We start from the raw sequence: 12,842 nt of genomic DNA on the forward strand, positions 1-12,842 counted from the left end.
CGCACCATGAGCATTTCAAAGTTGTCTCCGAAATTACAGAAGCAATTAATTGGGAAAATATTTCAGATTTATGTTCTTGAAAGGTTGTTCTTCAAGCAGATAAAATTAGGCAAAGGCAAAGGCATTTTCTTTTCACGACCCCTTCAAGGGACACTGAAGTGAATTTGTCAAGCTCCCGTTTTTGCTTGGACTGCGTAGACTGGCTCAAATTAGCACACTTTTCATCGTTTATCCGGTTGACAAATCGATAATTATTTTACAAAGCGCCAAAGAAGAAAAACTACCATGCGCGGTTTGCGGCGGCCGCACCAACTAAGGCTGTGACGTTGGGAGGAGGGGCGCCGTGATTGGACGATGCCCAAGGTTAGCAATCACACAAGTTTCGGTTTCGGTTCTGTAAAACATAACCAATGGCGTTGTTGGATGGGCATTCTCAATATCTCAGTAATCATCGTACCGCGCTTGTGCCATGTTGTCGGCTGTAAAATGCACAAGATAAGCCTCCCAGGACGGCTTGTAGTCGTAGCATTCACTAGCCGAGACCTACGCAGTGCATGGACGCCCTCCGCGTACCCGCAGACGCCCAAATGTCATGCGCTTTTCCCCCATATTTGGAGCTTGCCTCACTCATGCCTTTACTGTAAAAAGCGAGTTCGCACCAGGCCAAGGGTCTGTTCATTCTGGCCTGTGCCCACTGCCCGCAAGCAGTCGGTGCTTATGGCAACAGCACGCCAACGAGAACTCGCTAGCGCGCCAGTGCCAGCCTGCGCGCGTTCTGTGAACTAGTTCGTGGAGCCATGAACGTTGCGGCCCCAAAAAAAAGGTGAACTCAATGTAGAAAACATCGGCAGAAAACGAAAAAGTTAACTTACAAAAAAAAAAAAAAAAAGCACGTACCCGCGGGGACTCGAACTCGTGACTTGCAAAACACTTACGACAAAACACACCTAGCGCCCCAGACCACTAGGCCACGAAACCGGCTCAGCCGACCTTGGTAATATAAGGTATATATTGTACAACACGTTTACACTTTTATTTAGTTTTGGCATTTCAAGCAGCTTAGGTGACTATTTGTTGTATTGCGCTCGTGCAGTAAGCGTACCCCGAGTTTCCACAATAGCTCATGTCTAGCAATTGCATTTCGTAGACGGAAAAGCGTTCGCAGATGCGTAGTCGTGCTGCTGACCGCTGTCGTTGTTCTCCCAGCGCAAAAAAGTGCTTCCACCACCCTAGTTTTACGCTGTACGGTAAAAATATCAGTTGATTTTATTTCCTTAGTACGTATAGACTTCGCTGACTCTTCTCCCGCCTTCAAGAGGCCTTATATTTTCCTACTGGTGTACCAGTCAGCGAAGCGTCGCATGTGCGCTTGTGCAGCGCTTGTGTGAAGCGACCTTGACTTGGAGCTAGATACAGTGTACAAACTAACCAAGATAGGCACATTCTTCCATTCACAAACGTGTCCTGGCTTCGTTTCAACTGAGCGAACGAATTGCGACGACCCGTCGGCTGCCGGCGGACGAAACGCTGGGCCGACTGACTCTGTCTGAAGGCAGGGGAGCTGTGCAGTAGCACAGCCAATTGCGAGCTCGGCACCTCCTGACGTCACACGAAAACGCCACAGAAAATGGGCGAGCGTAAAGAGAGGAGGACAGCATTTTCGAATTAATTTTTCTACTAAATAAAATCGCGTAAACGCGCCCAGAGTGGTTGAAACATGGCCTGGGGACTCCGGGCTACAATTTGCGCTAGTAATCCCGCAACGCATCTAAAATAATGAAAATCACTGTGTTTGGCCTTGCTCATTTCAAATATGTAATTAGTTTTAGGTGGCATAATTATTTTTTAATGCTAAAGAAAATAGTGAAGGTCATTTCTTAGTCATTTCTTAGTCAAAATTTTTTTAATAAATGGTAAAGACTTTTGTAAAGATAGTTGACTGAATGAAATTAGCCTAATTATGCAGAGTACAGTGTTCAGAGAACTTGATGGGGTGACATGATTACTCGTAAAATCTATTTGAAGCACACTGAGCCCATAAAAATAGCATCAGCATGCAGTTAATTTCATCCTGAATTCGACGGTATAACGTTTAAAGAAATCCTTTGGAAAACAACCTGAAAGCTAGGCACATATGCAAAAAAAAAAAAAAAAAAAGGAAAGCTGAGAAAATTGCATTTGAAGTTTTACTAGAAGTGGCAGCTTTATCAACTGAGCATGTGAAAAAAAGAAGCGCTTGAGAATGTCGCTTGCCTTTCGCTCAGCTTGAGCATACCAAGTTTGCTGAAATCAGTTGATGGGAAAATGATGGATTCCTCTGTGCATGGATGGCACTTGGCAGAAAAACTGAACAAAAGGAAAGTCAGGAAGTGGCTGCAATTTGTATGCCATTGGCAGTGCGCCTGAATACGCTCCCCTTGCACCGTCGGCAAGGAGCCTCCTTCACGTCATCATTTCTTTCCTTTCTATTTGCTGCTGATCTAAAGATAGACATGCCCTAGTACAGCCACAGGCATTATCACATTGCTAACACTATTGCCTTGGACGCGTGCGGGTTCTCTAGGCCTACCTTTGTCCCAGCGTGGTTCTCACGAATGTTGCCACGAGACACTCAGAAAAACATTGCAGGCATTTTCTAATACTTCTTCCCTTTAGTTATCGGCAGACACATTCACTTTATTTTTACACCGTGCCGGGCTTTTGCTGGTCCTCACAGGAATGAGTACATGTGCCATTGCTCTGTGACGAGTGCTGAGCAGACGACACCGAGCCAATCAAATTGCGCCCCTGCCGTCACATGCAGTCAGTAGCTAATTGGGTGCAGCGTCAAGTCTTTTTTCTACCCAGGGTTTTGCTCGCAACTAATGGACGAATTGATGCAATCCTGGTGGGGATTAAGAAACGAAAAGACGCACTTCCGACTGAGACCAAGATGGGCACCACAGCGCATGCAGAACCCTTGGTCCACTTTGGCAGTCATCAGTGTGGCTCGAATACGGTCTGGACATTTACCTCGCTGGAAGAAAAAAAATTGGGCCCATCTCCCCGCGAGGGGGACTCGAGTAAATGCGCTGCATAGGGGGTGGGTGTATTGCGTTAACGTTTAGTGTTTGGGGAGTTGGTGGTAGTGAATGCGTTGTATCAGCAGCTGCTTGGCGTAGTTTGAATGAGTCAAGGATATAAGGCGCGTTCGTAGCCTCCCATTCTGTGTCGGTTTTGTGGCGCAGTGGGAAGAGCACCATGTACCTCGCGTTCCGCCCGCAGGGTCGAGGGATCGAAACCAGGCGCCGGATAGTACTTTTTTTATATAGTGTAGGGGGAGGGGTGCGGACAACGACGGTGCGGACTACGACAGACGTCAACGCGGGTGACATCGTGAGTTACTGAAATGCTCTGCATTTAAAATAGCTATTTTCCAAAAATGGCGATTTCAGGAAATCAATTTTTTTGGTCAGATTTTGGGATTCCAAGACACGCGTTAACCCCCCTCAAAGACAATTCCTCGCAGCAACTGCACAAAGAAGCCAACACAACGGGGAAGGTAGCCGCTGTGGAGTGCATCGTGTGCGTGTTCCTGCATGGCCGATGAAAAAGAAGCGGACCCTACTGGCAACACTGAACAACGTTACCAACAGCCCACCGCAACAGAGATCCGCCAGTGTTGTGGTGCCAAGTTTGAAGACAGCTTCATGAACTTCATGACACAGGCAACGCAAGCCAAGCTCGAGGACTTTTTTTGAGGCTAAATGAAGCTCAGTGGTAGTTCTGCATTCCTCACGCTGTCAGGAAGAATCCGTAAGCAACCACTTGTCACACATTGTTGAAAGCTTTCCGTGAAGAGCACAGTTTTTGGATAGGCCCATTTCATACAGCAAAATCTCGATGATACGAATCTCGTGGCACTACGAAATGTATTCGTATTATCCGAAATTCGCACGAACCAACACACACCAAAAACTTGAGCGCTAAACAAAGTTTTCGCGTATTTTTTTTCTTACTTTCGGGTGAAGAAATTCATAATATTTTTCTGCTTTTTTTTTAACCTCCATGTCGCTGAACGGCCCTTATAGACTTTCGTCTCATCACTCGCACCAGCTCACTACAGGAGCGTTTTTGCACGAGATTTGTGCGCGATATTTTCACACCCGCAATGCCGATTCCGCGCCCGTGGCTGCCTGTGCTTTGGTCAAAAAACGACGCCCGACACAAGTGGCAGTGGGAAGAGCCTGACTTGAGCTAATGGGAACGCATGCGCCTCATGGTGGTAGTTTCCAAGCGCTCGAGACAGCTGACTGGCTCCGCCGGAAATGTTTAGGCTTAGCACCCTGGCGGATATTTCATGGGTGCGTTCACTAGAGGCATGGATCATGTTTTATAGCACCGTTTTTGCCCACATTATTAGCTTACTTACCGCACAAAAAACTTCATGTGTGCTTTGGGCGGCATTTTAAGGGGACACTAAAGTGATTTGTAAACATTGCGGATTGTAGTCCGGAGTCCCCAGGCCATGTTTCGACCACTCTGAGCGCGTTTACGCGAATTTATTTATAGAAAAATCAATTCGAAAATGCTGTCCTCCTCTCTGCATCCTCGCCCATTTTCTGTGGCGTTTTCATGTGACATCAGAAGGAGATGAGCTGGCAATGGGCTGCGCTGCTGCACGGCTCGCCAATTTTCCGACAGAGTCCGTCAGCCCAGCGTTTAGTCCGCCGGCGTCCGACGGGTCGTCGCAATTCGCTCACTCAGTTGAAAGCAAGCCACAAACAACACGTTTGTTAATGAAAGAATGTGCCTTTCTTTACTTTGTTAGTTTGTATACTGTATCAAGCTCCGAGTCCGGGTCGGTTCACACAAGCACTGCACAAGTGCACATGCGACGCTTCGCTGACTGGTATGCTAGTAGGAAAATCTAAGGCCACTTGAAGGCGGGAGAAGAGTCAGCGAAGTCAATATGGGTACTAAGGAAATAAAATAAACTGAAACTTTTACCGTACAGCACAAAACTAGGGAGCAGGAAGCACTTCTTTGCGCTGGGTGAACAAGCACAGCGTCAGCAGCACGACCACACATTTGTGAACGCTTCTCCATCTAAGAAATGAAATTGCTAGACGTGAGATATTGTGGAAGATTAGGGGATGCTTGCTGCACGACCGCTATACAGTGATGTGATTGGGTCGAGTCATTTTGGAGCACCTTTTGGAGCAGCCTAAAGTAGGTTTTGGAGCAGCAAAATCGGCTTTTGGAGAAGCCAGAACGAGCATTAAGAATTGAGAAATATTGCTAGAAGGGGAGCAAAACAACCGAGAGGAGCCCCAAAAGCAGCATCCTGGGCACACAGAAATGTTTAAACTAATAAAATGCCTTCGGTGCAGACGAGTTTGTGCCACACAGATGCCTTGTATAGCAGTGACTATGAAATGCCTCAAGACAAGCACCGAAACAGCTCGTGCGAGTGTGTACATGCATTCACTGCATGAGCCAACAGATCATGAAATAACATGAAGATTTATTTAAAAAATGACTATCGGGGTAGCATTCCAATCAGGAGGCTACAGAACGTTTCGTAAAGCCCTAATGAACGGAACACAGTAACACGCAACCGAATGTACTGAGTGCATTTTATGTAAAAGCTTCTAGCGCCCAGCCTAAATGTGTTTCTCTCCGGGTTCCCAAGGCGAAATCGCATGCTACATGTCCTCTCCGACTTCTACACTTGCTTTCCAATTGGCAGAAAACAACAGCCCGGCTGTTCCTGGAGAAAGAGTGACAAAGAGGGGGGAGACAGCTAGTACGCTGCCGTTGCTTGCTCGCTCGGCAGTCGGGCGCTTCGCGGGTCCGTTCATATCATCCACCGAGGCGCGCAGGTCCGTTTGTAAGAGCCGAAGTTTTTCCAACTAAATAAATGCCATTTCGCCGGGACTTGTAAAAATTTGTATCATCCCAAAATTCGTATCACCGAGAATCGTATCATCGAGTTTCCACTATATTTTGAGATATCGATGCATTGAACTGTTGTGCAATCTCAGTGGAGTTCGATATATTAGGGGTCGAGTACATTTTTGAGCTGCTGGCAATAATCAGCCAGGCATAACACAGAAAAATTCTGTTTGAATCTAGAAAAGTTTTTTGCTAGCTTCCTAGCTTCTTTTTGCTAAAAGGGAAACGTGATGCCCAAAAGGGTCAGGCCTAAACGCAACCCAACCGGAGCTGGCACCTTCAGTGCACCTTCAAACATCGCAAGTAACAAAAAAACTTGCTAGAAATACCCGCACTAATACACAGAAGTATTTGTTAGACGTCGTTAGATGTATTGACAGCTGTGACCCCATCAAGATACACCAGCTGACATATAAACAATACCCGTAACCGACCCAAAGTCACATACCGTCCCACAACATGGAAAGCACACTGGAATGAACAGACAGACAACAAACTGCACATACTAAAGCTACTGTTGGGACCATACTCCACCGATACACGCAATAGACATGACGATTACCGATAGGCCACACCCATGCAACACACTCCCACCTGCTCACAGGATCTCCAAGGCCCCTGTGTAGCAGGCCTATGCGTGGTCCATGTGCTACTTCAAGGCAAAGCACTTTGCCGAACTCTACAGACATCACACCCCACCACACCCAGCACTTTTCCTGTCTGACGAGTTTCTTAACTATTTACAGAAGTTAAATTTTGAGGCCTAATTTTATAGCACCCACAATCACAAGCTGGCCTTCTACACCAGCCATCGTCACTGTTTTTGATTGGCTTCTCACCCATTTTGGTGTTTACCTCTTCATCTTTCCTATAGAACTGTTTTGGCGCCCTTTGCCCTCAGTCGGCCTTGCACCATAAAAGTCCAATCATCATCATCAAGATACACCACTAATAAAGCAGCAAGGTCAGATTGCCAATTTGGGAACAGAAATGGCCTTTTTAGCTGGCTTCCTGGTTTTTTGTTTGCTTGTTTTTGCTATAAATTGGTTACTAAATATTGGTTACGAAGCAAATTGAGAAGTTGCAATGCGAGTTTAAATAACAAAATATCAACATAAAGCAATTTGAAGCAAAGGGTGCCTAATATTTGAACACCTCTCAGAATGAACAACGGTTGGTTCTATAGCCTGGTATACTATAGGCGCACGCCCCATGCGCTAGATTTTCACTTTCAAAGTGGACAATTCTTTTGCTCAAATAGTAGTGAATAAAAATAAAATACAGTAACTCAAGAAAATGCTGAAGGGTTTGCAAAAATTTCCTTTGGCATAAATAAAGCAAGCATGCCATTGCTGCTTTCCTGGTGGCACCAAATTTCCAATGGGTGGCAACTTTCATCCAAATAGCAACCAGGGCACACACTTTGAGAAGCGACAATTAATGCGGCTCCTGTACACTTGAAACATTGGCAGCCAAATCAGTTACTTCAGCATCCAGAAGTTTCAAACGCTTGCATGTCCCTACAGAATGCAGTCGATCCCGGATATATCGAACCCGGAGGGGACCACGAAACAGTTCAATACATCAATAATTCAAAATATAAAATACGAACATCCGAACCTTGTCTAAGAACTCTGCACATCACTGAGAGCTTTCTGAGATCGTGACGAGTGGTAGCTTCCCAGCTTGTTCCTCAAAGCAAGGAAAACACTGCGCAAAGGCCACCACACTGTATTCAGCACGAAAAAAGTCCACCATGAAGTGCATCATCCCCTACGTCATGAAGCTCACAAAACTGCCTTCAAGCTTACTAACGCCATTCAAACGAGAAAGCCCGGCCCCGTTCACTGCTAATCACGCATAAGGCCGACGCTGGGCGGTTTTTAACACTGCCAGGGTGGCCAGTCAGGTCCGCTTCTGCAGTGAATCATTGCAATCCGCCGCAGTTCTTCAGTCCACAGTGAAGAACTTATAAATGCTCTCCAATTCCCTCTTGAGGCACTTCTTCTGTGTCTCGCCTGGAGCTGCAACGAAGCCGCCTTGCTGAACCCCCTGCAGGAACACGGCCACGCTGCGCCACCTTCACCTCCCGTTAGCTCGCTGCACAGTGTCGTGCTCGAGCAGACGACACTGGCCTACACCCATCCAACGACATCCGGCTTCGTCTCCATGACCTTGGCTCCGAAGACGCGCCCAACGTAACTAGATCTATTGCAGTCCTAAAATTCCGCCTGAAAGCAGCACGGGAACGTGACCTCTCCCCGCTTCCTCGCACGTGGTGGCACTGTTGCCACGCAGCACTGTGCGGTAAGCAGAAAGGGCCATGATTGTATAATCATAAGCAGAGCCATGATTGTATAATTCAAGTGGATATGGCAGGCTCGAATGTAAATACCTATGTGCCTTACGAGCGAAAATTTCTGTACTAACGCTCATGCTGAGGGCCAAGCACACAATGCGCAGCCGATTGAAGTGGTGTATGAGAAAAACGTCGTTTGATCGTTCAACTGCGAACCCTGTTCGTGCACGCTAGGATTATATTTTAACAGTGAGAGAAATTGACTTTAAAGGTTGTGTGGTAATGACTTTCTTGCCAGGGAACAATTTTCTTGAACATCCACATGCAAAATATATAGCAAAATAAAAAAACATATGGAAGAGGATTTAGGAGTCATCGCTGAAGTGCTTGAACTTCATGTCCTACCAAATGTTTCCGACTAGCCCAAGAAGCATTCCTTTCGAATCGTGTATTTACTCCCACCAGCATCTCTGGGCATGAGTGATAGAGAATCATGACAATACAGCGGAACCCCAATACACTTAAACCTCAATGTAACGAAGTCGGTGAAATTCGTAATTTACTTCGTTACATTGAAATTTGCAGTTATGATGAAGTGTTCATCCCGCGAAGCGTTTCCTGAAAAAGAAAACGTGGTGCGCATACACGGCCGGCGCACTGTTTCTGTTTCTATTGGTGCTTAATCGTCCACGCGGGCAACAGCGTGATCCGCATGGAGCGTTTTCTTCCCGCAAAAACGCGCCCCACAAGCCACAGGCGTGCTGACACAGCCGCGGAGACCACCCGCACGATGCGGGTAGCTCCAGCGACCGATTCTAACCGCTCGTTGAAACGCACTCGAGGGGCATGCAAGAAAAAAAAGCGGATAATGTCGGCGAAATTTTCACTGTAAAACGTCATATGTGCCGCTTACGAGAGCGCCCATCAAATATCCTCCGCGGCGGTAAGCCTTATCGTCTAGCCAGCCGGCATCCCCGAGCGCTTTGAAGCTCCCGCCATAGGGTGTGCGCCTCCCCATTGGCGAAACCATGGCGAAACCATGGCGAAACTGGTTAGGCTCCTCCCACTGCCGCGCGCAGCGCGAGTCACTTCCCGCCGCCGGCACACAGCCGGTGTGAAAAAAAAAAAAAAAAAGCGTGTGCAATGCTCATAAAGAGTCACAACGATGAAACCCAACAAGCATGAGCGAACTCGAACGAAGTGCAAAGCAGTGGCATGCGGCGGTGGCAACGCCAGAGGTGATTAGGCTTACCACTGCGGAAGATATTTGAGGGGCGCTTTCGTAAGCGGCGCATGTCACGTTTTACAATGAAAATTTTGCCCACGTTATCCGCATTTTTCTCGCATGCCCCTCTCACTTGCCCCTCGAGTTGCGTTTCAGTGAGCAATTAGAAGCGGTCGCTGGAGCTACCCGCTTCGTGCGGGTGGTCTCCGCGGCTGCGTCAGCGCGCCTGTGGCTTGCGGGGCGCGTTTTGCGTTTTTGCAGGGAGAAAACGCTGCGTGCGGTTCACGCTGATGAGTACACGATTAAGCTCCGACAGAAACAGTGCGCCAGCCCTGTATGCACGCCACGCAGTTTGTAGGCAAGGGGCTCGCTCACAGACTCTGTATCCGCAGCATTGGGCGACTTGTGTCGCCATTCGCGTTTTATTGGGACCACATTTCGGCGCTTGCGTCTCCCAAAATCTACTTCTACAACTTAAATTTCGTGCCTAGTTCTCCATGAAACTTCATTACATTGAAACTCTGGCAAACGGGACTTCGTTACACAGAGGGTGAAAATACATGGTAGAGTACACTTGATGTTACAAAAAATTTTGTGGTTCGTTACATCGAGGGTTTTGTTACATTGAAGTTTGTTACATCGAGGTTTAACTGTAATACGTCTTTCAAGAGACTGCGCGAAAGCGTCGTACGATGAGGGTACGCGTAAATGTCGGCCTAGTAAGCAGTGTCACACGACAGGTGGGCGAAAAACTTATTTAAACTACCATAACCCCCAGGTGAAATGTGAAGTTTGTGCACCCCTCCCCTCCAGAGCATCCAGGCATGCTGCTGTTTCTGGCCTGCCAGCCCGGAACAAGGTGGACGTGGTCGTCGAGCACATGGGCAGCGGAAATGACGAGAGAGAAACGACCAAGGCCACGCAAAACCAACCACAGCACAAGGCGCACAGAAAGCAGCACAGCGACGACGCGGTTCTGATAAGGTGAGAGAGCGTCATGAAAAGAGGGAACTTGCAAAAACTGTACGCTGGCATTACTTGCTGGCATAACCTGTGTTCTATCCCCCCGCTAGTGTGCTGAGCAGATCGAGCAGGTGTTCAAGGCATGGAGTTTCGCAGCAAGTATTGAAGACGTGACGCACAAGACCCCGCCACAACTCCATCAGGAGAAGCGTACTTGCAGGGGCACTTGCGGTGCGGCACCATGGAGTGTAACAGTGAAAGATACACGTGTAAAAAAGGGCTACATGTGTGCACAGGATTTCCCCTCTTTCTTCACACATGCAATAACCGGATATATCCGGGTTGGACTGCACAGACTATACAGGCGGGACCCACCTGCCTGCTCGCTTCTTCATGCGCTCACTTGGGGTATCCCTGGTAGGGGGCCGCCTCCTCTCCGTTGCCCATGCCTCCGTTCGAGGGGTCCTGCAAGGCAGGGGGGCTCCTGGGTTGCCGCGCCATTTCTGGCAGGCACCAGGCCAGGGCCAGGAGCAGTGTGCTCACCTCGGAGAGGGGGATCTGCTGCACCAGCTGGGGGGCCGCCTGCTGGTACAGGGTGGGGCTGCCATACGGGTGGGCCCCGGCCGCTGCCATGTACTGCACACGAAGGGGAGGAGGCCGCTGTAGCACCACCACCCACTCACCCCGGCCTGCCGCTGCAGCACGCGCAGCGGCAGGGTGCCCTTGCGATCGACACTGGCTCCCAACGAAAACGCCCACCGAACATTTCACGGCACGGGGTGACGAGCCATTCGGGGAGGCCCCTCTTTGGCTGGGAAATGTCTCGGCTGCTGCTTTGGCGTGGACACTTTCACGGACACGACCATCATATGGCAAGGATCACTCGCACAGTACATTCCCGGACCAGTAGACAGTTTTAGCAGCCCGTCCCTTCCGTCGTGTACGTAGTTACCGTGTTGACCGGGACCCGTCTGGGCCCTTGTGCATTCGTAGTGGTAGGGGGATTACAGCGGAATCTCGGTGATACGAATTCGGTTGATACGAATTTTCAAAACGCCCCGGCGGAAATGCATTGTATGCAATGTAAACAACAAATTCGGATGATTCGTACGCATTTATCACTCCAGTGCGGGTGATACAAACACGCGAGCCGCGAGCAGGCGACTGCAGCGTGGATGGGAGGCGGGAGTGTTGGTGCGGCCTTGGTTGCATGCGGGCAGAAAAGCATTAGTCCTACCCCGCTGACGGTAATCCTCCTCGTGGGGTGTTCACAATAGCGGCAGGAGAGGTGCTGTTCCGAACAAACACTACGTTTCGCCCTCTCGACGCCTGTTCCTTCTCCCCCCCTTTTATTTCCCGCTTCAATCTCTTTTCTCTGTACCTTTCGTTTCCACTGGCTGCAGCTCGGTTGCCTCCAGCTTCCTTTTTTTGTATTACACTTTTTGAATAAACCACGGCAATCAAGCGTTCCCTCATTTCTGACGGTGAATACCTTCGCCATTTTGCCTTCGCATTCCTCGCTTCTGAGGTCAATGTCCTGCACTTTAGTTACCCTGTTGTCGCCTTGCCGTGTTGCCTGCGCCACTTTCGCATCGATTATGTTGAAGTGTGAACCGCATGGAGTGTTTTCTGCTAATGAAAACGCTACGCTGCGAATACCATCACGCATGCTGCGCATGGCACGGGAAGCGGTGCCAACATGGCAACGTCACCGGCCGCGAAGTGGTGCGGGTAGCTCGACTGACCGCTTCTGACCGCTTCAAGACGCCACTTAAGGAACAAATGAAGTTGCTTGCACAGTAAAGGAGCTGATAATGTGGGCGAAAACGACACTACAAAGCATCGTCCGCGCGGCTAGGAAAAGTGCCAATCAAATATCCGCAACCGTGGTAAGCCGGCGCAGGGTCAGTGGGCTGTCCGGAGCGTTTTCAAACTGCCGCCATGAAGAGCGCGCCTCGCCATTGGCGCAAGTCGACAGGCCCCCCCCTCCCACTGCCGCGCGCGTTGGGCGGCATTTTCCGAGCGAGGAATATCTGTCGCGGGGCGAAATCGTCAACGCAGGCGTGAAAACAACGCACGTGCAACGCCGACGCGCACGAATCGCATGCAGTTCGTGTGGCCATGTTCCGTCGACGATGAGCACGCGTTCTTTTGGACGATTCGGGCCGGCACCCGGGCGCCAGCCTCTGCCTCGGCTGCCGCGAACGGCAGTGGGAGGAGCCTCATGACTTGTGCCAATGGGGAGACATGTGCCTCATGGCGGCAATTTTGAAGCGCTCGCAGATGCTGGCTGGGCCACCTCCGCGGCGGATATTTGGCGCGGATGACATTTTATAGCGCAGTTTTCTCCCACACTGTGAGCTCCTTTCCCGCATGAGCAATTTAGTTTACACCTTGAGCTACGTGTTAACAAAAGGT

At 49.2% G+C, this 12,842-nt stretch overlaps 1 protein-coding gene across 3 annotated transcripts in view; it reads right to left on the reverse strand.

Annotated features, from left to right (window-relative positions):
• Positions 1-12,842, reverse strand: part of LOC144168743 (protein alan shepard-like) — a 66,204-nt gene that overhangs the window by 4,894 nt on the left and 48,468 nt on the right. The window contains exons 8-9 of one of the 3 annotated variants that reach the window (XM_077697695.1): positions 10,968-11,060; positions 10,800-10,889 (exon numbers count right to left, since the gene is read on the reverse strand). The exons of the other annotated variants lie outside the window; for them this stretch is intronic. Coding sequence (XP_077553821.1) covers positions 10,824-10,889; positions 10,968-11,060 — 159 coding nt within the window. The 3' untranslated portion in view covers positions 10,800-10,823. The remainder of the gene's footprint in view (positions 1-10,799; positions 10,890-10,967; positions 11,061-12,842) is intronic. 3 annotated transcript variants of the gene reach the window in all.

The sequence above is a fragment of the Haemaphysalis longicornis genome, unplaced genomic scaffold (assembly GCF_048455015.1).
Source record: "Haemaphysalis longicornis isolate Haplotype H1 unplaced genomic scaffold, Haemaphysalis longicornis Haplotype H1 scaffold_2, whole genome shotgun sequence".
NCBI classification, from domain to species: domain Eukaryota; kingdom Metazoa; phylum Arthropoda; class Arachnida; order Ixodida; family Ixodidae; genus Haemaphysalis; species Haemaphysalis longicornis.